The 26,854-nt window shown below is 35.6% G+C and overlaps 1 protein-coding gene across 1 annotated transcript in view; it reads left to right on the top strand.

Annotated features, from left to right (window-relative positions):
• CACNA2D3 (calcium voltage-gated channel auxiliary subunit alpha2delta 3) overlaps nt 1-26,854 on the top strand; it is a 579,692-nt gene that overhangs the window by 312,536 nt on the left and 240,302 nt on the right. The window contains exons 10-11 of the mRNA XM_070933639.1: nt 7,534-7,623; nt 9,959-10,072. Coding sequence (XP_070789740.1) covers nt 7,534-7,623; nt 9,959-10,072 — 204 coding nt within the window. The remainder of the gene's footprint in view (nt 1-7,533; nt 7,624-9,958; nt 10,073-26,854) is intronic.

Here is a 26,854-nt window from a genome sequence, read left to right as displayed (position 1 = left end):
TCAATCAATTTATATATTTCTAATAAGGATACACAATTATAATAATTTGCAATCTGTCATTATTCAATTATTCCATATTTTCTCTTATTGTTACTTTTGTTTTATTATATAAAAGTGTATACCCTTCTCTCATCACTTATTCTAACTTTTAATCATATTACCTTTCACTAAAAAACATTTTCTTTCTATCCTACCTAATTTCTAGTCATGTCACCTACTTAAAAAAAAGAAAAAGAGAGAGAAAAGGAAAAGCAAATCAAAACAACAACAGAAGAAAAATTATCTATCTATCATCTCTTACCCACTTCAATACTTTAATTTCTATGCTTTTTGAAAAAAACTCACCTCCCAAATTCCTCTCTTGGATCTCTATCTCTTAGATAATTCCAAAAGTTGTCGAAAGCCTCTTTACATCCCCTTTACAGGTTCAATCTTCTAGGATAACATTCAGGGGTCTCTTTAGTTAAGAAAACTTCCTTATTTTCATACTTGGGTCTCCAGTAGTCATAGGGTAGTTAAAAGTAATCCAATAGATATTTTAACAGTCCTTCATGTAGATATTCCCAGGCTTTTAATTTTCCCTTTCATCAGCAGGTGGCACTCTCAGCTTAAATTTCAGTATTGCCACAAATCAAGCATTCATTTAGTCGTAGAACAATTTTAAAAGCAGAATAAGTTTTGTAAGTAAATGATTCCTGGCTTTTCCGGCAGGCCTGAGGCCGTTGATCTCGCTGTTGCAATCTGGTGAATGGGTGAATGGGTTTTAATTGTTTTTAATGTTTTAATTGTTAATGTTTTTATATATGGTTTTTAAATGCATTGTAAGCCGCCTTGAGTCTTCAGAGAAAGGTGGCATACAAGTTGAACAAATAAATATATAAATAAATAAATTCCAGCATTTTAAAATGCCTTCCCAGTACCACATCTTCCCAGTTTAAGAGTCTGAATATATTTTCCATATATTTCAAAATTTATTATGTTTGTTTCCTACGTCCCTCACTTCTGGTCTGGTAGTTTCTCAGAATGCTTAGACATTGCTTTTACAAATAATTCTGAGCAAATAATTCTAAATTATTCGAGAGAAGGGCAGTATAGAAATTTAATAAAATAAAGAAATAAATTGTTCCTTGGGGTTGAATTTAAAGCAAAAGGAAATCCTCTCCCCCATTTCCAGTCACTATTCACCTACTTCGCTCCAGCAGCAGTCTTAGTTGTTCATTGGTTGCCCCAGCTTTGTGGCAGCCATCTTTAGCTGCCTCTTCTTCTTGCCGTGGCTGAAAGGGTAAAGAAACTCTGGGTCAGGCAGGAGAGCTACGACTCTCCTCGACCTCACAGGATGCCTCTCTTTGCTTCACCGCCCCTACAGGATGGCTTTGGCTCCTCTTGGAGCCACAAACAGGAAGGAGTCAGCACAGTGAACACGGAGACCCATTCACTGTGTCTGAGAGCACCGTGCCGTCAATCGGAAGTCACTTGTATCTTATTCTTATGAACCTGTAATTTTACTAATCACATATCAGGATATAATTGCCCTAGTAGCCCATTTCATTTGCATAACGTTACCATTATGCTAGATCCTATACATTTGAAGATTTTGTGATTATAAATGAAGATGAAGCATGAAGATGAAGATGAAGCATGCATAAAAATTAGTTTCAGAAAGTTGTATTGTTTTCCCAGGATTCAGATTCATGAAATCTAACCCAGTTCTGTTTCCTTTTATTCTTTGTTATAATTGAGTACAAAACTTTTTGTTGTTGTGGCTGAAATAGCGATCATATTTTCAGAGAGCCTTCTTTTCGCAATCTGGCAAACCATACTTCTTGACTGTACTGTAATTTCAGAAAGGTAACTCTTATTATCTGTATCTGCAAGCTGCTCTTGTGACCATAACAATAAACAGAGATAAAATTATTCTGTATTATCTTGATTTACTGTGAAGAACACAATAATAAAAGCAGTTAAACTAATCAGAAACTGAAAGAATATTGAGCCACCCAATGTATGTATACTGGTTAATATTGTCCTGGTTTATGTTTCTTCTCATGTTTACAGGCAACAAGTTCTAATATGAATAATGCTGTATTTTTTTTTTTTAAATCCTGGTTATGTGAGTTCCACTCAAGGTTAAGGACTAAGGGAGACAACATTAGATTTGAAGGGTGTATGTATTTTTTTTTAATCAAATCTAAGATTCTCTCAAAGCAAGGAACACTTTGTGGGAATTCTTTATAACCCCAAATGGGGGAAGGAGGGACTTTGCATTGAGTTATGTCCAAGGCGGGGATGAAAGAGAAAGTTTCAAGCTTCACATGATTATCTTTCACAAAATCACACATGCAGTAGGCTATTATCCAAGTGAGAGACAATGAAGAACAGAGTTTGTTTTAGAAAAGGTATTTCCATTTATAGAACAAGGAAGTTAAATTTTCATAACTTTACTGCTTTATTTTATTAAAGGCATAGGAAAGGCATATAAGTACTTTTTCCTAAGATGATAACGCTTTGAAGCTGAAACCTAGAGTGACCCAAATGATTGACAACAATAGTCATCTCATAATTATGTTTTTGAATGTCTAATAAGTCATATTTGATTATGGGCCATCAAGTTGGTAGAGAAACCACATAGACAGATTTTCTCAGAATCATCTGGTTCTTCAGATCTTCCAATAGTGTAAATATAGTGGTGCCACTATATTTATTCACCTTGCTCCTGGCCATCCTTTTTTCCTCTCTTTCCTTCCACCTTTCCTTTATAAAATTTTCAAGAGACTTAAAAAAAAAAGTCTGGATGCAATTAAAAATAGTAAATACTGTAAATTAGAAGAGTTGCTTTCATCAACATACTTTTTACCCAGAATCTCCTAGCAGTCTGCTTAATAGGAGACTTGAAGACAGTAAACCTGATTTCTTTGCATATGAACTTTTTCTAGTATATTAATATTTGGCATGATGTCAGTGTTGCATCTATACACATTACGGAAACATTATTTTCCCCAAACATGGTTGCATAAGTCCCAAATGTTGTTAATGTAGGAAAAGCAGCTTTATTCTTTGCTTTCTTCCTGGCCAAGTGAAATGGCTATGCCTGTAGCTGTAAGCAGAGACAGCTGAGAACAGCTCTGCAAGCAGCTGCTTGGATTTTGCCAGTAACACATGTTTGAACTGTTTGAAGAGGTCCTTTGAGTTGCTATGAAGTTCCTCTTTTTCATGCTTTGTGCAAATCTCCTACTAACATAAGTTTTTTGTGTGATCTTATGCTCCATTTAGAAACACTTTTTCAATCCTTTAAATTTCTCCCCAAAGCCTTATGGACTTGCACTCCTAATGTGGGGGCTTTCATTTTTCTTTTTTACAAAAAATTATCATGAAAAACTTAAGACAACATATGAATTAAAGAGGATATTTAGAGACTTGTCCACAACAAGAACAGGGTACTTGTTTCCACAGCTACACAGCTTCATTCAGAGCAATCTATTTAATTTATTGGTTTCTTAGATTTGTATCCCATTTCTTTCTGAAGTTCAAGATAGCCTTCTCCAAATTTTCCTCAAAGCAAGATGTCCGTGAAGTAGCCTTATATGTAGAGTCAAATAGTAAGCTTCTAGGTTAAATGTGGACTTGAATTTGAGTCTCCTTTGGTTTTAGTTATAACCACTTAGTTTACTTAGTTTTCTACTCACATATCTGGTGTCAGGGTTCCAAGTAACACCCCCAATGAAAGAAAACTCTGAAGCTTGGATTTCCTCAAAGTTACATTTTATTAGAGATGTCACATTGGCACATCTGAGAAAACCTAAATCTGAAAGTTCCCAGGTTTTACCTCCCAAGTGAAAGTTCACATCCCTGCACAGCACCCTCATGTCCATCACGTGGTCCAATCATCCACCATCCAAATTGGAGACACCTCCCAGTCATCCGACTCCACGTGCCAGGGCAGTGCGTCCTTGACTCTCTGAGAAAGGAATGCAATCCTTTCTCTATGCAATCCCCCCTCCCATTTTCCCACAGAAGAATATGTGGCAGGCCTGAAGACCCAAGTGTAAAAGATGGCTTCCAGGTCTGACATTTGTTTTACTTTGGCCATGTTATACGTGCAAATTCATTGGAGAAGGCAACGTTGCTAAAATGTTTAGTGGAGCAAGAAGAAGGGGCAACCAAAGAAAATGTTGGCTTGATAGTATCAAATCTGATACAAAATTAAACTTCCAAACGATTTAAGCTGTACTCGACACAGTAGCATGGAGAGAACTTGTCTATATTAAGTCCCAAGAGTCAGACCCAGTGGTGGATTTCTACCAGTTCGCCCTGGTTCGGACGAACTGGTGGTGGTGGCAGGGGGAGGCTCCGCCCACTCACCTGTATGTCAACATGGACGCTCTGCACATGCCTAGAAGGTTCTGCGCATGCCCAGAAGCACCGTGCGCGAGCGAAACAAGTGCACACACACGCTCACAGTTCCGAAACAGTAGCGAAGGTGGAACCCACTACTGAGTCAGACATAACTAAATGGTTAAAACAACTTCTACTCCAGCAGACTTGACCATATAAATTATACAAAAAACAAACCTTTGGGATCAATAAGTTAAGATGAGTTAATTGGATTCCCTTGGTTTTATTTCAATTCTGTTAGGGCTAGCTCACAAATACATGCTATATCAGGATGAATACCAGAAGTCTATTGGTAAGGACATTCCTTTAAAACTGTGCATATGTTGCTTCTCAAATTTCATATTCTACATGCTTCAGACTGAAAGAGAAAATATCATTAACATTTTGCAAATGATGAAATATATTTTCATTGATTAATTTGAGCAAAATATAAAATCCATTCCATAGCATCTGACTCTATTGTAGCTTAAATGCTTATTGAGTTGAACAAAATTTTGAATGTTTTGAAATACTGAGATGAACAAACCAAATTTACTGGGTCAACATGAACATTAAGTTACACTAATTGCTTTGGAAAATCAGCCCCAGTTTGTGGGAGTAACATATGCTTCAAAATGGCCTTAAGCTGATTCCCCTCCCCTCTAAACGTATGAAAATTTTATCATTCACTGAACTGTATGAATCCATTATTTCAGTACAAAAAATGTTCTTTATAGGAAATTTACAAAAACAATTAATATTAGGCATAGCAGCATATAATTTCTTCATTTATTTCATAATCAATTTTCCCTTGCTAAATCTAAACAATGCATGGATTTGGGAAAGATAGGCATATAAATCAAATTAAAAAAAAAAAAGAAAGAAAGAACAATTTGTATTATTTATTTAAAAGATGATGTGGTAGACAACATTGGTGTGCGATGGATTTCATCCTGAGATGTTTCTTTGTTGATAGCAAATTCAAGAATAAGGTTATATTAATCTGTGATGACATAAATAATGAAACTATGATCAATAAAAAATATCATGTACTTATGGCTGATAGTGGACAGATACACAATATTGGGGTGGAACTGAACATTCAAAATACTTTCTGGGCTGGATGAAATTGTAGAATTGCTTTCTTTGATTTGCATTTAAAGGCAAGATAAAGGAATGGAAAGAATTTCTGAAACCGAGCAAACTGATCACTGTTTGAATGATCAGTATAGAATGGATAAGAAATTATCATAACATGAATAAACCTTTCTAAATACTTATTTTCTTCCAAACATTTGTGGGATTTTTGTTCAGTGTAAGGAACAGTTATGCCTAGTAAAATCAAATAACTCAGCTTGACAGCTCAACTTAGCATGTTTTGCTAAGCGTGTTTTGGATTCTTTTTCACCTGGTGATCAAGTCATCACCTTCTTCTTTTCTTGGATTTGTTCATTTGAGTTCTTCTTACCCTATGCAGGGGTTTGAAACTAAGATCAGAGCATATATATATATATATATATAAGGGAGCTTGCTGACTGCTGGAAAAAAAAGCCTAGAAACTAGTGGATTGGGATTTCACTGAACTAGGGCTGCAGAAAAATCTTGGTTTACATAGGAAGAACCTGGCTAAAGAGAAATACACATAAAGACCTACGAAAAGAAAAGAAAAGAAAACATATATATATATGTATATGTATATGTATATGTATATGTATATGTGTGTGTGTGTGTGTGTGTGTGTGTGTGTGTGTGTGTGTGTCTTTGGTTGTTCGGGTTTTCTTCCGTGTAAAATTGGAGGTGTCTTGGCAACGTTTCGATGAAGTCTCATTCGTCATCTTCAGGCTGGTGTTCTCGGCTTCGTGCTTCTAGGAGCAAAGGATTCTGGTAGGCATCACAACACCCTTGATCTCAACTAACAATCAAGGGTGCTGTGATGCCTACCAGAATCCTTTCCCCTCTACAGCAGACAGATAATAATAGAGAATCTGAGAAAGCTGGGCCTGTAACACAAAGCCAAGTAGCTAGGAGGAGGAAGCAGGAAGAAAAACTGTTGTCCTCCAATCAGAACACAGAGTTGCAGGCTAGCCAGCATATGTCAGCAGCAGCAAATATAGATAAGCAACAGCTCCGGCCCCGCAACAGAGAACCCATAGCTTCTACATGAAACAGAGCCTGAAGATGACAGGGTGTGAGCCTGTCGAAACGTTGCTTTAAGAAAAACTTTTAAAGTCACTGGTAGGATTTTAGCTGAGGTTTTAAAGGACCTTGCAGAGTGCTCTGTAGGGAATTTTAGAAGATTTTAAGCTGGGATTTTAACTAGGATTTTAAATATTTTAACCAACTTATTTATAATGACGCGGGAAAACACCCGAGATTTTAATTTTTTGCATATATATATATATATATATATATATATATATATATATATATGTGTGTGTGTGTGTGTGTGTGTGTGTGTGTGTGTGTGTGTATAAGTGTAACAATAAGTGTAAAAGTGTTACCACCTTTAAAGCGCTCCATGGCATAGGACCCGGGTACCTTCGAGACCGTCTTCTGCCACCAATAGCCTCCCACCGACCAGTCCGTTCCCACAGAGAGGGTCTCCTCAGGGTGCCATCAGCCAAGTTATGTCGGCTGGCGACACCCAGGGGGAGGGCCTTCTCTGTGGGAGCCCCAGCCCTGTGGAATGAACTGCCCCCGGAAATACGTAAGATCTCCGACCTCCGGGTGTTCCGTTGCGCACTGAAGACCCTGTTGTTCCGCCAGGCAGGGCTGTCAATATAATAATTTTAAATTGGGGTATTTTAATTTTTAGGGTTTTAAATCGGCTAAATCTATTTAATTATTTTAATTTTTAATTATTGTTGTGTCTTGTGTTTTTAAATTGGCTGTACACCGCCCCGAGTCCTTCGGGAGAAGGGCGGTATAGAAATAAAATTATTATTATTATTATTATTATTATTATTATTATTATTATTATTATTATTATTATTATTATTTTCTTCTAAAAACTGGAGAAGAAAGACTCTTTAAAATAAATTTTAAAAATGAGTTTGTTTCTTTACAAATGAGAAAATCTCCTTGACTTTAATAAATAGATTGTTTTAAAATGAACTCTTCCCAAACAATTTGCTTGAAATTCTCTTTCTGTTTCTTCTGCAGCACTTCAGGGAACACCTTGACAAACTTTTTGCAAAAGGGATCGGAATGCTGGACATTGCCTTAGTTGAAGCTTTCAATATGCTCAGTGATGTAAGTTCATCAATTTTGCCTCCTCTTTTGTTTTTGATTTCATTACCTAGAACACAATTTACTGATATTTCTTTTCCATTTTAGAATTTGTATTAGTTATGCAATGTGTTTATATGGACAATTTAGCATTTTTTAAAAATTGAATGTAGCAGTATTGCAACCTGCAAATTCTGAAATGATAGGTCAGAACTCATATGATCATCTGTTGGGTCTCACTTTTAGACTGTTTTGTAGGTTAGAATAACTAAGCCTCACATTCCCTAGTGTTTGCCAAAGAGCTAACTGTCCTCATGATTCTCCAAATTGTATTCATAGCTAAGTTTAAATTCTTCCCAACCATTATTTATGTTATTACCACAAGTTTCTCCTGCAGGATTATTGTGTGAATTATATCATGTGACAGATGCAATTACCTCCTTTGCCAATAATGTTAATTTTTATTATGATTATATATATATATATTATAAGTCTTAACCAATAATTAAAATTCTGTGACATTTTGAAGAGAATCATAAACAAATGCTCCAAATGTCAGGATGAGTTAAAATTTTCCCTGCTAAATAATGAATCACTGAGTCAATTATAGTTCATCATAAGGTTCCTTATTATTGTTATTAGTCTGGAAAAGATGTTAATCATTTCTGTTATTCAATAAAAATGTTTAAATACACACGAGAGAACTTTACCCATCCAAGCTAATATGATTTACAGTAAAATAAATAGATGAAAAGACCCAGTTCCAAACTATTTTAATATGCTGTGTATTTTTTAATCTATAGTTCTTACTTTAGTTTTAAAATAGAGTCACTGATGCAAATAGATTTTCTAGTTTTATTCATCATATAATAATCTCAGTGTTGGCTGGTTTTATCTTGGCACAGCGAAAATAAAATTTATACGTGCCCAGTGTGTACACATATACTATTACTTGTATCTGCTACAGTCTACATATCCCTCCTTCCTTAAACTACCAAGCACCAATTATCAACAGCAAGTATTAATATCTTAAACTACCGAGCACCAATTATCAACAGCAGAGCAGCAGCAGAGTAACAGAAGTTGCAACTCTGTATTTTGTCTGGGCAGAAAATACTCACCTGCTCACCTGCCCAAATATATATGCATGTATGTTTGTGCCAAGAATAGAGGTGATGGGAGCAATTTTAAAAATGGCCTTCTACTAAATGGAAATTTTTAGATTGCATATGACTATATGGCAGCTTTTTTATGAGAATGAGATGACAAGCTATTAAAATCCTAAATGTGCCACCAATTCCAAAAGTTTGCACCCCAATGCTGAAAGAGAATGCAGTGTCTTTTAAACCATTTCTCCCATCATTCTGTTTGTCCCCTTTATTTTCCATTATTTTCTCACCTTAACCTTTAGCAGGTAGAATCTGTTCACTATTACCTGGTTATCTTTCTAACAAAAAGTCCATTCATGCACTGTTGAATGGAGACCACAGAAAACCTTATCCCATAAAAGAAAAAAAATAGCAAAGAAAAGTCTTCCCCTCCGAGCCAAGGAGCACTGAAAATATTAGGAAGCACTATGTGTGTACTGTATGCATACATGCACATATGTGCCATATTTTCCGCACTATAAGACACACCTGACCATAAGGTTTAGGTTTAGGTTTAAAGGAGGAAAACAAGAAAAAAAAATGAGGCAGAGCTTGAGAGGACCACAGATAGGTGTCCTCTCATGTGCCAGCTCTGCCTATTGACTCCTGCACTGCGGAAAAGAGACAGAAGAGGTGGACAGTGGCAAAGACAGAAGAGGCGGGGTTGTAAAAGAACCCTGGTGCTGCGGCCCGGCTATTCACCAAAGGACTGTCACTGACACACAGACATTTCCACCCACTTTTGGGTGGAAAAAGTGTGTCTTATGGAGCGAAAAATACGGTATTTATGTATACACATACTGTAAATAAAAATGGGAGTAAGCCCATAAAGTAAGCAAACTACCTTGATGATGAGGTGATATATAAAATTGGTTTTATATTCCCTCTCACTTGATCATTAAAAATGATTGCTAATATTTTGACATATTTCAAGCAGAAATATTAAATATTTCATGCCCTGGGGCTTGCAATTTCCAGACTGACTTTTTGATGGAATGGATGCTCCTCTATAAAAAATATTCCATTCGACATTGTATTGATTAAAGTATATCACTCTAAATGTGGAATATGTTTGACTACTGTACTCCATCAAAATAAGAAATGAAATATACTTTTTCTAGATGGAAATACTCAGTGAAGCACAAGTATCTTGTAGCAAAAGCCTAACTAGGTTTGTCAAAAGCCAAATAATATTTTATTTTGTTTCCTAGTTCAATCACACAGGACAAGGAAGTATCTGCAGTCAAGCCATAATGCTGATTACTGATGGTGCGGTGGATACATATGATGCAATATTTGAAAAATATAATTGGCCAGATAGGAAGGTAAATTTTACTATGCATATCCATGAAATAACTGGATCAAATGTTGATCAAGATTTGCATTCTCACGGGTATTTTGTTATGGATGGATCTATATTGTCAGGCATCGATTTGTAAATGAAGTTTCTTAAAAAAGTCTTCTAAGAATGCTTTTATTATTTCATGACTTTTTGCCAACTGTTTAAAAGTGGAATGTTCATTTCCGTAGCGGATGAATTTGGTAAAAGGATATCTGAAGCATGCGGACAGTGGGATATTGAATGGTTGGACACAATACCTTCTGATTTTCAATAGATCAGTTGAAAAATAGAACAATTTTTCCCAAAAGGTAGAAAAATGAGCATCACAAAATAGTGTAATAGCTAAGATCAATTTGTTTAAATATGGCAATGAACGTTTATTTGAGTCCATTTAAAAATAATTGCATTTATATCCTGCTGCAGTCTCAAAACTGTCTACACTGAGATATAATATGTATCAATTTACATATAGAAATACTTGTAAATATCAGGATAATATAGAAAAATATGCTACAATAATCTCTATGCATGATCAATTTGGGGCCTACAGAAGTAATTTCTAGGAACTTTATGGCTGTGCTCTCCTGTTTCTTAATCTCTGAATTGAAATAGGCAGCTCTTCAAGTGGAGGTTATATGTGAAATTAAGCACAAGGGTATCTTAAAATTGAAGCATTTCTCTAGTCAACGTCTGGGGACTTATCAATTACGGAATAGAATTTATTTTTCTTCATGTACGATCTGTGTTTGCTGAAAAAGACAGCTAGGTCTGGTTAAACTGAAATGAGTGTGCATATGCTATTTTCCGTGATTGATTAGTATATCGACTCCCTTGTATGGTTAACTACTGAAACAATTTTGCAATGCATGAATTAAAATACATTATAGGGTAGTATGAAAGAAGTATCACTTTTCATTGCATGTGTGCTGTGTGGTTAGGCATGATAGATTTTGCCAGTTAATGCCTATCTGGTTAATTTATTTTTGTATCAGTCATATTTTCAGATTTTGAGAAAAGAAGTCTACTTATAGTAAACACTTTGATAGAATTAGCATTGTTCATATTTGTTTATGGATGAGTCAATAAAACAAACTCTTAAATATCTTAAATATTCCCTTTACTATAGCCAATGGAAACAAATATTTAAAATTTTATGGAACTTTCATTTAGAGAAATTATGTAGTTGGAAGATAATTTCTTACATAATAATTGGATCTGAGAATTGCAATAGGAGGTTTGACAAAGGTTTGAATTATTAATTGTTAATAACTAGAAACTAAAATAGTAGAGTCTGGCTATTATGTGTACATAGCATTTCTGAATCATAATTATATTGCCATTAAATAATAGAAATATTATTAATATTTAAAACAACCAGAGCAAAAAAAAAAAAAAAAGATCACACATACAAGTAAATGATTTTATTTGGATTACTAATCACTTTCTCTAAAAAGAGTCAGAAGGATGACCATGTGATATTTAATGCATCATCTAGTTTGCCCCTCTGTTATATTTGTTTGAGTGCAAAGTTAGATCTATACATATTTTCTAGGCTTCATTGTGCTATGCCAGGGGTGTCAAACTCATGGTGTCACATTGTCATCATGTGATGTATTGTGACTCCCCCCCCTTCAATAAACTAAGGATGGGTGTGGCCAATGCATGAAGCATTTTGGCCCGGAGGTCACAAGTTTGACAACTCTGTGCTATACAATGATTTATGTTTGATTCAAAGAGGTATTTTTGAGTGCATGGAAGTGCAACTGCAACACTGGTTTGAATCTCACTAAACCAGTTTCATCTGTTTTACCTTGATTTTCACAAACGGAAGGCTGTGCATTCTTGGGAAAATTACATTTCTGACCGCTTGTATTCCAAATTGGATCTGCAGCATTACTCAAACCAAGTAGAGAGAACTCTTCAGGATCACTCCTTTAACTGTCTTGAACTTGCCAGAAGCTACCTGCATGTTTGAATATAACATGATTAGCTAAATATATTTAATACATAGACATAAAGACATATAAATTAGTTGATTGCTCTCTGTAAACACGAAGGAAATAAACCCTCTACAGTTTAAATTTTCACTTCTTTCCAAGTTTAACAAATAACTTTGATTTGTTTCTTTTACTTTTGTACAAAATGCAACATCATTAATTATTGATATTGATTGGCATTCCTGCTCTGAAATACCCAATATTTCTCCCTCAGTATAATGTATATTTATGGAAACATACTTATGCACATAAAAAGAGGCAACTCTCCCCCACTATTTTGATCTCAGCTGTGCACTGATAATATAATTATCAATAGCGATAATTTGGAATTGTGATTAGGAAAATAAGACATGACACATTTTTATTTTCTTTAAATGTTAGGGATTTCTCCACATTGCCAGTGGCATAAACATAGTATGGTAGCTGTAGGACAATCTGGATAATTAAAACTGGCACATTTCTTCACCTGGCACTGAAGCTCTTGTCACTTAGTGGTTTTATTATTAGCAACTCAATGAAAGCTGTGAAAAGAAAATTCCTGGCTATTTTCTGGTAGGGTATACAGTGAATACATCACAATCCTTTTATGATTAAAACTGTATTATTTATATTTACACTTTCCTTTGTTTTTGGTAATACAGCACTATTTCAAAGTAAGGGTTTGGTTAACAGAATTATATTTAAAATTCTATTAAAAAAACTAAAAAAATGTTTATGCGTCCCCTCACCAAAATTAGAATGGTGCTTCACACATGTCATGAATGAGTTGTTCATGACTGTTCAAGCAGTCCATACATATGTAAGTGTCATGTAAAAACAAGATATATTGTACTAATATTTACTCAGCTTATGTTTTGCTATTCCATCTGAAATTGACCGGTATGATTAATAATTTATTTAAAAAGCAATTTAAAATGAGTACTGAGACCAGAGAGACCCAGGTTCAAGCCTACATTCAACCATGAAAACTCATGGCTCAGTTATTATCTTCTATATTGCCTCCTCTGCCTGCAAAAGTTACATTTCTTAACTTTTCTTAACTTCTTATTAAATTAATCAAGGGCACTTGGTCAGATGCATTTGGCAATCTTTTATGATTAGCAGAACTATCTTTTTGTCTTTGGGTCTTCTTCCTTAGAACTGCTAATTCACTGAAGTATTGTTTTCTTCTCTGTGTATAGCAATCCCTGTTCTGAGATTCCATCGTTCAGGAACTTACGTACATTCAGATCTCTCCATCTTGTTCTTTCCTTTTTTTAGGCCAACCAAAACTCCACCTGCATAATGAATGGGACAGCTTGCCACAGCCAACTTGCTGTGGCAAACTCACTGCGGCCAACTCGCCACAGCCAACTCACCACTTGCAGTGTAGTGCTAACTTGCAACTTGCAGCAGGTGAACTCACCACAGCCAAGTCACTGCAAGACAACTCATTGCAGGACAATTTAACAATTCTTTTTAATTATTTAAAATAAATAAAATTATTTTAATTTTTGCCATTCAAATTTCATTCTACCCCTCCTTTTGTACCCTTTCTTTAATGATTCTGTTCCACCATTTCTTAGTGTAACATAGTGTAATTCTTAGTGTAGAATATTAGTGTAACTCTTTTCCCACAGTGAGTTTCCTGTGGCAAGATGGCCATGGCAAGTTGTCCTGCAGCTAGTTGCCCATGGCAAGTTGGCTATGGTGATTTGTCTGTGGCAGGTTATCATCTCTAAATGCATTCTGTATGTTTGGAAGATCACACAATTGAATGGCATGCACACTGTGTTTATCTTCTCCCTTCTATCACAGAATTATTCCTTCAATTGTTCAGGTTGTAATGATTGGTTTTTCTTCTAGCTAAACCCAATATATTGTGGCATTAGTTAACTGCATGGTCTAGTTTTAAGAAAAGATGTGAAAGAAGCTATACTTGGAGAGACACTTTCAAAAAGATATATCCTCTCTTTCTCAGCCTTCTGTACCTAGATCTTCACCGAAGCAGTGAAGAAGAAGTGGTGTTCTTTTGTTCTGAGGTAACTGGGCAGGGTGTCAATTATAATTGAAGAGGGAGAAATTCCTTTACTGAAACATGCATTGTTTTTCTGCATACAGTCCTTTCAAAAAGACATCCTCATTCTACCTGAACTATTGGGCAGGTAGGCAAAGTATAAGGCAATCAGACAAACGACAAATAGGGTGTTTTGGTTCCATACCATTGCTATGGATAAGCTAGATTTGTATTTCTTAAGATGGGGAGCCATATATATTTTTTAAATGAATAAATGCCAAGACTAAAATATATAAATAAACAAACAAATAAATAAATGTCCACATTCTAAGTCATACTGAGTTCCAAGTCATCACTTACACTTTGAATAAGGTGTGATAGTATAAATACAAGTGGTTTGGGATTAGAACAATGTGTGAACCTTCCCTAAATGTTCATCATTTCAACAATGATCATTTATTTCTGTTAAATAATCAAAGACTGATAATACAGTCCATGCAATTAGTAAGTTTTGCCTAGACAAAGGTTCTGTAGTCCCATTTTTGGAAATGTCTTCCTGGCAGCTTTTTGTTGCTAAATGCTGCAGTCAAGTATGCAGGTACCTCAGAAGACAGAACTATTAAGGTGCTTTTTCAAGAGGCAACTGGGCTTTCTGGTTTTTCTTTGAAGATGTTTTGCTTCTTCAGCTTCTTGGGACAACTATGACCCAAGACTGAGAATCTCCATAGATATTTAGGGAATTTGGTTCCCCAATGGGGTGGTCCTCTGCACTTTAATCTTGTAAATCCCAATTCAACACATCATATATACTGTATTCGAAGTGTTCCCAGAGCTTGGTTTATTGATAATGCTAATACTGGTGTGGTCATTACTTACATTTTCATTTTCAGAAGCCTTCTTTTTAAATTCCACCGGGTCATCTTGGTTTGAGCAATCCCTGCATGCCATCTTTGTCATGTCATCCTCTTTCCAATGTTATAATCTTCTCTGTTGTAATCTTCTCTTGGCATTAGAATATAAACAGTTCTTGTCCAATTGTTTGAAGATTATTCGTTATACAGTTATGCACAGGGACTGGTAATTAAATGGGGATTAATCTGATAATATAAAACAAAAATAGAAATTTGCCAGTGCTCTTTGATAATAAGATGTTTTCATTTTGCTGTCTTGGATCTTCCCCCTCTGCAATCCATCTTGCATGTCTGATTATTTTTATTTGCACTAACTGTAAACAATTAAGCTAAACTTATTTCTCTAAACATAGCAAAATTTTGCTACATTATGTATAAGCTCACCCACACATGGCTCCAATAGTTCTTGTTGTTAGGGGTTAGTTTTATGTTCATTTTATTGAATGTACTTTTATCGATTAGTGACCATACTAAAGTTTATGTTTGTCTTATCAAATGCTTATATTTGATGTTGTGTCTTCTACAGTTTGATGACATTTCATGAGGTATAGACTGGCTTTTTTACCTTATCAGAAAACATGTTTGAATACCTCATTCTCCCCTTTATAACGTACTATAATTTGATTTTCCATAACTGGCCCTAAAATCTGTTATGAAACAATTTATACTTCAAAGTAAACACATTTTGTTTGTATGGAATAACTGTAAAGTACCATTTTTTAAAAACTGAAATCTTATTTCAGTATGTTTCCTGGTTTTAACATAGAATATTAATTGAATCCATTGCTAGGACTCTACAGTATAGTTTTTGTTTTATCACATTGTTGTCTAGGATTTAGTTCTTGAAAATAGACCTAAAAGAATAAAGACTTACTAGGGTCTATGTGTTGAAATGCAGATTACAATGCATTGTGGTGGTGGTGGTGTTTTTTGAAGTACTACCATCTGCTGTTCAACATGTTCCTTAGAAAAACAGACTTGTGAGAGCCTAGATAATAAAAATGTAAAGATGAGATTATATAAAAAAGGTCAACTCTATATCAGAACTAACAAAAACAATTATTTATTTATTTATTTATTTATTTATTTATTTATTTATTTATTTATTATTTTATTAGTCATATTTCTATGCCACCCACTCTCCAAGGACTCTGGGCGGCTGTTAAATATAGACTCTTGTTATATTGTTAAATATACAGGTGAAACTCGAAAAATTAGAATATCGTGCAAAAGTTCATTTATTTCAGTAATGCAACTTAAAAGGTGAAACTAATATATGAGATAGACTCATTACATGCAAAGCGAGATAGTTCAAGCCTTGATTTGTCATACTTTTGATGATTATGGCTTACAGCTCATGAAAACCCCAAATTCACAATCTCAGAAAATTAGAATATTGTCAAAAGGTTCAATATTCTAGGCTCAAAGTGTCCCACTCTAATCAGCTAATTAAGCCATAACACCTGCAAAGGGTTCCTGAGCCTTTAAATGGTCTCTCAGTCTGGTTCAGTAGGAATCACAATCATGGGAAAGACTGCTGACCTGACAGTTGTGCAGAAAACCATCATTGACACCCACCATAAGGAGGGAAAGCCTCAAAAGGTAATTGCAAAAGAAGTTGGATGTTCCCAAAGTGCTGTATCAAAGCACATTAATAGAAAGTTATGTGGAAGGGAAAAGTGTGGAAGAAAAAGGTGCACAAGCAGCAGGGATGACCACAGCCTGGAGAGGATTGTCAGGAAAAGGCCATTCAAAAATGTTGGGGACTTTCACAAGGAGTGGACAGAGGCTGGAGTCAGTGCATCAAGAGCCACCACACACAGACGGATCCTGGACATGGGCTTCAAATGTCGTATTCTTCGTCAAGCCACTCCTGAACAACAAACAACGTCAGAAGCGTCTTACCTGGGCTAAAGAAAAAAAGAACTGGTCTGTTGCTCAGTGGTCCAAAGTCCTCTTTTCTGATGAGAGCAACTTTTGCATCTCATTTGGAAACCAAGGACCCAGAGTCTGGAGGAAGAATGGAGAGGCACACACTGCAAGAAGCTTGAAGTCCAGTGTGAAGTTTCCACAGTCTGTGTTGATTTGGGGAGCCATGTCATCTGCTGGTGTTGGTCCATTGTGCTTCATTAAGTCCAGGGTCAACGCAGCCGTCTACCAGGAGATTTTGGGGCACTCCATGCTTCCTTCTGCAGACGAGCTTAATGGGGATGCTGACTTCATTTTCCAGCAGGACTTGGCACCTGCCCACACTGCCAAAAGTACCAAAACCTAGTTCAATGACCATGGGATTACTGTGCTTGATTGGCCAGCAAACTCGCCTGACCTGAACCCCATAGAGAATCTATGGGGCATTGCCAAGAGAAAGATGAGAGACATGAGACCGAACAATGCAGAAGAGCTGAAGGCTGCTATTGAAGCATCCTGGTCTTCCATAACACCTCAGCAGTGCCACAGGCTGATAGCATCCATGCCACGCCGCATTGAGGCAGTAATTGATGCAAAAGGGGCCCAAACCAAGTACTGAGTACATATTCATGCTTATACTTTTCAGAGGTCCGATATTGTTCTATGTACAATCCTTGTTTTATTGATTTCATGTAATACTCTAATTTTCTGAGATTGTGAATTTGGGGTTTTCATGAGCTGTAAGCCATAATCATCAAAAGTATGACAAATCAAGGCTTGAACTATCTCGCTTTGCATGTAATGAGTCTATCTCATATATTAGTTTCACCTTTTAAGTTGCATTACTGAAATAAATGAACTTTTGCACGATATTCTAATTTTTCGAGTTTCACCTGTAGACTCTTTGTAGAGAAAAAAATATGTTAATTTGTTTTATCCTAGTTATATTAGTTAGGTGTTTTGTTAGATAGTTAGTTATCAAGTTCAACTCCTAATGATCACATGGACAAATGCTTCCAATATATATCTATTCCAAGGAGATTACAGTAATCCCTTTCATGCTTCATTTTTAACACTTGTTTAAAAAATATTTACATTTAATTTATAGATTGTCCAACTCCCAAACAACTCTGGGTAGCCTACAGCTGGAAAACCAATTAAAACCAACATTATCTAACTTAAAACCAGCCATTTTATCTGCAACATAATATGCTGAACTTTATGGTTTTATTTATCCTACATATTGTCTTTTGTTTTGTTTTTATCCTGACTTGTGAGGGAGAATTGTATGCTACTCCGAGATGGTTTTGATTGGAATGACCTATAAGTACCTTAAAATAAACAAAAAAAAATCTATCCATCTTAACTTATCTGTTTTCAGCTCCCTGATCCCTGTCAAACATAAACATTTTTCCAGATGTAGCCTCTGCTGGCACCACATGTCCCAAATATACAAATTTCTGTTGCTGATCACAACTGTGAGGGCACAGTCAACCTTTATTTGATGCTTGATTCTTCCAAGGTACTCTTAGCAACTGTATCCACGTCTATAAACCCTGTCTGTTTTCTTTTTCTTGTTTATCAGTTTCACCATCTTTTTCTTGAAAAATCTTGAAATCTTTTTCTTGTTTATTCACCATCTTTTTTTTCCTTGAGTCCGGAAAAATAAAATTGTCTATCACTTTCATTTTTAAAGTCCACTTTTGCTATAAATTCACCATGCATGCTGGTTGATATTAGGTTCTTAATATTAAATGATTTTTGTCCTATTTTCCTATTTACTTTTATAATTGATTTTTTCAAATAACGTGTCATTCTCCAGATGTTGCTGTTCATATTTTGTCTTCCAATTTTCATTCTAATTGCCATCCCTTTTAGTCTTGCCATTCCTTTAATGGGCTAGCATTTATAAATAAATATTAGGACAATAGGCCTCCTTGATTCACTTCCTTTCCTATTCGGAGCTACTCAGCTAATCCAAATTCAGTTATTATTTATTGTAAAGTTTCCTCAGAAGAGTAATCAGATGTTTGGGCTCATCTATTATCTCTTAATATATTCATTATTCTGGCATGATTTAAATACTTACGAGCCTTGGTGTAATCAATGAAGCAATCGTAAGTCTTTTTCTTAAGTCTCTTAGCAGACAGTGTTTTGCTGTTTTGAGTATCCATCTTATTTTGGCACTGTGATTTTTTTGACTTTTTACTTTTTCTAAAATCTGATTGACCATTTGACCTTTCTCTTATGTGAGGAATTAATTGCCATGCTTCAATAAATGCACATTCTGTACAAGTCCCTTCCTTGGATAATCTCTATTATCTTGTTCCATATTTATTGACAGAGTTGATAGCACTTGATTGCCTCTTTTGCAGTTTTAAACAGTTCAGTGAATATTTCAGTCTGTTCAGTCGTCTCAGTCTACTTCTCCTTTGTTTACTTATTATTTGTACTGTCACACTTTCTGGTGCAATTGTATATTTCTGTTATTTTATTATCTCTTTTATAAAAGATGTTAGCACAGTCCACCACAGTTCTTCCATCTTCCTTTAATGTGATTGGCATCTATTACGCAACTTCCATGCTTCTTTATTGTATTTCTGCCGTAACTATAATTTTTCCTGGGATTTTTCTCAATCTACCCTTCATTTTTCATTTGTTTTATTCCTCTACTTGTTGATATTTTCACTTGTCATTTCCTTATCATTTCTTGCTTAACTCTGGAAGATTGCCTTTAATAGTCATATTGCTTCTTGTTCCCAGTCTTTATCTATTCTTGTCTTTCATGGTGATGCAGTCCAAAAGTCGATGTGATCCTTTGCTTTTTCAAATATTGTGAATATCTTTTTCTCTGCTTTGGTTTTCATAATGTCTTTTACCTTTCCCCATAGATTTTCAGATTCTCTTACACATATGTTAAGGGTACTGAATCTGTCCATTATATTCATCTGCCTGGTACCTATTTTCTTTAATCATCTAAGTTTAACCTATATATTTGACACCAATAATGCATGATCTATTTTGCAACCTGCATCTGAAAAATCCAGGTTGACTTGATTGTATTTCTCTATCTATTCTTTCCTTTCTTATAATCTATGTGATTCTGAAGTTGTACTAGTAATGTTCATTACTAGTCTCTGCATTTATGCTTCTTAAATCAATATTTGTGAAGGAGAAAATGAAGCATACCTATGGGTCTCTTGCCCATCTTAAACTATACTGTCTTTACGCTTTGGTGCTAATTCTATTCTATAAATGGCAAAAAGTGAAATATTTTATCCTTCCTGTGCAATTCCCAAAAGCATCTGTTTGGTTATTATTAAAATAAAATGTGGGACTTTAAATTGGCCTTTGGTTTGATCTTTGAAGAGACGTGTTATATTCTCATGAATTTACTTTTATATTTCCTCTCTACATTTCAGGAATGTTACACTTCTTGTTTCTCTTATATTGAACAATGGAAGCCTCATATTCTATCAGAATAATTTCAGTCTTCTTTTACATTTTTGAAAAGTAACTTGGCAAAATGAGAAAGCAAATTCATTCTTCTGAATCCTGGGGAGATATTTCATAGTGCCAGTCAGTTGGAAAGACTATTAAAGAAAGGGTAGGTTTAGGTAGAACTTCATCCAGGAGACTGTCAGAGCACATAAAATCATGTTTTAACTAGAAACAACTAAATTGTTTTATGTCATGTTGGGCTGAGTCAATTCAAGTTCATAATAATAAAACAACCAGGCATGCAACAGACCATATGCTAATTTACATGCCTGGACTTCACATTGCATACTATCTTTTATGTCTACCTTAACTTTTTTTTCCCCCAAAAAGAAAGAAAAGGTATTGCTAATTAAACTGACTATTCTGCAGAATCTAATTGACATCATTTGTGACATAATGGCATGACACCAATGTTGTAAATCACAGCAGAAATTGGGTCTTTTATATGTGAAATCCATTGCCTCAAGATCTGATAAATAGAGGTTTCACTGTATTTTATAAATGTGCTTGTTAATTTTACTTCAGAACAGAAGAATCCCAAGGAACAAGAAGAATAAATTAAAGTCTATTTACTTTTATTCTGCTGTGAGAATATCTGTAAAAACAGTTAATCATTACTTTTAGTAAATGATCATGCTAGCTAAATTATACCAGCTGAAACGTCTGTGACAAAAATAAATGGAATACTATAAACATTGCCCAAAGATTTAAATATATTTGCTTTCATCAAATTCACATCCCAATAAAAAAAATTGTATCTATATGCATGGAAGGAAAAAGGATGTGATTATGGGCCTGGAATTTAGTTGCATACCAAAATTACACATATACAGCGTGGTGCAAAACAGACTTAATTTTGTTTTTTGCAGTGGTCCACATATTAGAAAAGCGGGAAGACTGCTACAGCTATTGCTAAATAATAAAGGTTTAATCTCAGCAGTGAATACTACAAAGGGATACTATGCTGCAAACCAACAGGGCACATGAGTAGCTTCCACATTTCTTATCAAGCTAATTTAGTGTTGCAGAAGAACCGCCAAGGTTTGTACTCTTATCATCCAAGAAAGTAAAGGCATATAATAGACTTAGGTTACAGAAAGAGCAGTTCAAGAGTAGAGCCTAATACCAAAAGAAGCAGTGACTCCCTTTATTGGATTTGCTCAAGTGAAGGCTGGATAGTCATTTTTGGAGGTTTTGAATTTGCATTTCAGCATTAGTTTAATGAAAAGAAGTTCTAGTTTAATGAAAAGAAGTTCTAGTTTAATGAAAAGAAGGACTAGGGGTGATATGATAGCCGTGTTCCAATATTTCAGAGGTTGCCACAAAGAAGAGGGAGTCAAGCTATTTTCCAAAGCACCTGAGGATAGGACAAGAAGCAATGAATGGAAACTAATCAAGGAGAGAAGCAACTTAGAACTAAGGAAAAATTTCCTGACAGTTAGAACAATTAATCAGTGGAACAACTTGCCTCCTGAATACTCGAACACTGGAAGTTTTTAAGAAGAGATTGGAAGACCATTTGTTTGAAATGGTATACGGTTTTTTGCCAGACTAGAAGACTTCAAGGTCCTTTCCCAACTTTGTTATTCTGTTATTAAGCAGAGGGTTGGACTTAGAAATGTGTAGTTGTATTATATCCGAATAGCATTGACCATTTGGGGGGAATCCAAGGGCCATAGTGAGCATGATACAGAATGAATAGGACTGTTTTTTGTTTGTTTTTAAAAAAATCTGTTTTAAACCTCAATTTGTTTCTTCTTTAGCAAGCTGAGCAATTGTAAGAATGACCAAAAGATGATTCAGGACAGAAAGAGGAGATTTGGGGCCAAAAGGTTGCTCACCCCTGGTTTGGTAGGCTCATTACTTTTTAAAAAAGAATCTTAACCCATTGTATACATTTCAGTTAATAAAATATTGCAAGTAAAATGTTTAAACAAACAAACTTGCCATGTGGTATCACACAATTCACCCAACCTATTTCAAAGCAACTTTGTGACAATTGTTATTTACATTGAGATTTGGTATGGATGAGAATGGTAAGAGTAAGATATTTGGTATATCCAGTCTACTGATACTTGGAGATTTCTTTTATACAAATCCAAGCAGATGCTTTGTTTGATTTGCCAGTGCTGTTTCCAGTTCTTCTTAGATATCAAACTTAGAAACTGTAAACTGTAATCCATGCAGTGGGTAGACCAGATGTAGACCAGAGATATAACAATAGATCTTCAGTTGATCTACAGCAGGGGTGTCAAACTCAATTTCATTGAGGGGTGCATCAGGGTTGTCTCTGACCTCGGGGCTGGAGTGGGTGTGGCCAGCTTGATGTACTCGTGCTGGGGGTGCCTCCTGCAGCCCTCTGCCAGTGAAAACAGAGCTCGGGGCTGTGCGCACCCTGGGCCCCATTTTCAGCCACGATGGCCTCCTACAGCCCCTTGCCAGCAAAAATGGAACTGGTGGCTATGCACGGCCTTCCTGAGCTCCGTTTTTGCTGGCAGAGGCATCATGGCCAGTCCTTCACTGTTTCCAGGGCGGCCACATGGACCAGACCTAAGTACCCTGCAGGCCTTGAGTTTGACACCCCTGATCTATAGTGTGTATTTATTTGCATATTTACTGTGCTTGTATGGCACCTATTTCTGAAGGCTCTAAATGGCTAACAATGCCAACATATAAAATAATGCCCCTTGCAAACCCAAGCCAAGGTGAAAATAAAACCAGTTTCCATAGAGGAAAATGAAAATGGATGGAGTAGGGTGCTAGCTGGTTCTGCCTCCTTTTTATTTTCTTCCCATATTAGGTGGAATAACTTGAAGTAACCATAAATGCTTTTTTCTTGTTTAAAAGGAGCTATGAGCACAGAAGTTTTGGTTCTAGAAATAAATTCCTACATTATGAATATGTTCAGAGAAACGTTTGTTTTAAAACCTGAAATTTATGCTATTTGTAAGGCTGGCAGAACTTGGAGTTTTAATCAGGTGTGTAAAATAATTTAAAAATGTAAAGGCTGTCCTAACCTAACCTCACATAAAAAATGCCCTTTGTCTGGTCTTTTAAAAAACTCTAAGAAAATTGATTCTTCAAATATCCGAATAACATATTGCCTTGTTCTCCTTATCTATTGCCTGCATTGTTTTAGCCCTCTTTATTATTGTTTTTTAACATTCTCCAAAAGCTTGAGTGCTTTTTCTTTTAGACACGCTTTAACTTTTTGAATATTGTAAATATAAGCCTTCTTTCTTTAATCCTTTAGTTCAGCCTTCCACAGTGAATGGAAGAGTTTTCTTTGTAGGCCAAGCCTCATGCCCCTGCTTCCTCTTATCTGTGTTTGTTTCCATCCTGTCAGCTTCAAAAAATGTTGTGCCACATCTTCATCCTTTGTAGTTATGTTTAATGTAGTGTCTCCTTTTGCTCCATTCTAGAAACAGGATCACAAAGGGGGATCATTATGACTGATTCATCATGAACAAAACACTGAGAACAAATGCAACATAAATTATTGCATTTTTCATGGACAGCTATGTGTTAGTTTTGTTTCCATTTTTTAAAATTATTATTATTATTTACTTTATTCATTAAACATGAAACTCAAGTCAACTGAACATTCAAAAATGCATCACAAATATCATTGACTGGTGCTAATGATACAGGTTGCTGCCTGCGTCCTAGGTATCAACCAAGTACCTTCTTAAGATGTACGATGTTCCAAGTAACACAGTTTTTTGCAGTTCCGCTGGTGTTATTGCAGGAAGCTGCAATTTGTTGATGTATCTTATAAAATTCTTGGACATGGTACCAAGTGCCCCGATGACAATAGATATCACTGTTACATGTTTCATCCATAATTGGTAGTTTCAATGGCCAGATCACGATATTTTGTGATTTTTTTCCAGTTCTTTTTCTTCGACTCTGGCATCTCCTGGTACCGCAATGTCAATAAATTGTATGTTTCGGTTTTCAACATTTGTGATATCTGGTGTGTTGTGTTCCAAATGACGATCTGTCTGTATTTGAAAGTCCCACAAGATCTTCATTTTATCATTTTCTCTAATTTCTTCTTCTTCTTCTTCTTCTTCTTCTTCTTCTTCTTCTTCTTCTTCTTCTTCTTCTTCTTCTTCTTCTTCTTCTTCTTCTTCTTCTTTCTTATTATTATTATTATTATTATTATTATTATTATTATTATTATTATTTTATTATTACTATTAGATTTATATTGCTGCCTATTCACCCATAGTGACTTCTGAGAAAGAGCCATAAGAAAGTCTGAAATCAAAGGAAGGGGTAGAAACAGAGAAGTAAATTGGCAGTTTAAATTGTCCAGCTATTAGCCTTTTGCAATTAAAGAGTCCAGGGTTCTGATAACTTTTCTTTTTAAACAAAATTCTCCAGTAGCCACGGCATATTCACATATAGTTATACAGATTGTTTTTCCTATTTTCAGCGATCAAACACTTGTTTTCTGTTGTTCCTAAAAATAGTTTCAACTTCCTAATCATTTTTTCATTTCTGTGCAATTTTGAAATTCTTTTTTTTCCATATCTGTTAATTATCTTTTATATTTAGTTTAGTTTACATTGTTTAAAACAATTCTTTAATTGCCTGTAACATGGAGATACTTTCTCTTTTCTCTGAAATTGGACATTTATGAATTCTTCAATAAGTTAGCAAAAATGCCTGAAGTTTTCATGGTAGGTAATAAAATATACTGATACTTCAGGCAACAGAATTTCCAATTGAAAGCAGTGTGTCAAATATGTCTTATTAAATTCCATAGGATAAGAAAAAATCTTTTTTTTAATCTGTGTGAAATGTGACAGGTCTCATTTCTTTGTAGGTGGGTGCTAGTAGAATGCCTGAAAATTTGTGCCAATTTGAGTGGGAAAATAGAAAAATTAAAGGCAGAAAATTGCAACTAAGGCTGTCATTAAAATGGGGTGGTAAAGTAAGCTCCAGGACAAAAGGAAAGCTAATGGAAGAAACTAAATTAATACAGTTTTAACAAATGAAGCAAATCAAATAAAGCTGTCAGTAGCCAAGATGGTTGGTGAGATGAGATGAAATTAACTGTCTTGCATTTTTCCAGGTTGCTGTAGGATGTGCCTTTGAAAGACATTCAGTGGTTGATTTGCTGGCTTGTCAAACATAATTTATTATCTATAGAACCCATATTTGACCAGCGTGTTAAAATCTTCTGTTGTAAAGTACTCATCTAAAATTCAATATAGGAATTTGCAAATTATATCTTGAATAGGTAACCTTTTCCTGGATCATGCATATGCATACAAGAATTGCATATATAAACCATTGTATCACCCTACCATGTTTCTCAGAAAATAAGACCAAGTTTTATTATTCTTTTAGACTTGAAAATAAGCACTTGGGATTATTTTCGAGGCAGTCTTACTTTTTTTGAGGTACAGCAGGCCAGAGTCGGTCAGCTGGACGTGCCGTGGACGCACCGTCGCCTTCATTCTGAACCTTCAGCATTCAGAATGGAGGCATTTTGGCGAACGGGAGGAAAATGGGGAGGGGGATTTTCCTGCCTGTCATCCATTCCTCAAGCTTAGCACAGACTGAGGAAAGGATGGCAGGCAGGAAAATCCCCCTCCTCATTTCCTCCTATTCGCCAAAAAGCCCCCCGCGAGCCTCCCAAAAAGAGAGAAAAAGCAAAGCAGCTGGCTGCAGAGCTGCCAGCTTCGGGAAAGTGGCCCAACAAGCAGAAGCGCTGCGCCCAGAAAGAGAAGGGCAAAAGCAGCATTTGCGCTGCCCCAAGGGACCAGCAGGCTGCAGCTGCAGCTGGACAGTTGCCCCCCGCACCACCACTCATGCTGGCCACACCCATCCCTCCAGGCTTATTTTTGGGGTAGAGGTAATATTAGGCCCATCCCCCAAAAAATTAGGGTTGGGCTTTTTGGGGTGGGTCATGTTTTCGGAGAAACATGGTACTATCTCAATTTTTTAAAGTAACATTCTTTGCTCTCCAAGTGAATAGAAGGTTCACAAGAAATAATGAATAAAGATATGCAATGAGTAAAAATATGCAATCCAGAATTTGCAAAGAGCCCACTGATGACTGCACAGAAAGCACAAAGTCAGAATTTCCTTTGTCACTGCCTACCAAACAATGATGGAATTTTCCATAAAGTGGCAAGTATTCCATATGGCATTTTTAAAAATTCTAAACCATAGTAGAAGGAAATGTTGCCACCAAGACGAGCCAAACGTCATGATTCTCTACACTGTATGCATGTCCTGTCCATCACATCTCTAGAGCTCTGGGTTAGTCTGTGAGTCTAAAACTTGAAATTTGTACCAGTTTAAATAAGTGTATTTTGCTCTTTTCATTTAATGTTCCATACATAACTTTTTGTTGTGCATGTCCTTTCAACAGTAAAGTAAAATCACAGTAAAACATAAAATGGAATTTTTAATATACATAAGTTAATGAGAAA

Source organism: Pituophis catenifer, unplaced genomic scaffold (genome assembly GCF_029215685.1).
Source record: "Pituophis catenifer annectens isolate HBS135680 unplaced genomic scaffold, rPitCat1.0.hap2 SCAF_2, whole genome shotgun sequence".
Taxonomy (NCBI): Eukaryota; Metazoa; Chordata; class Lepidosauria; order Squamata; family Colubridae; genus Pituophis; species Pituophis catenifer.
This window is presented reverse-complemented; position numbering and strand designations above follow the sequence as displayed.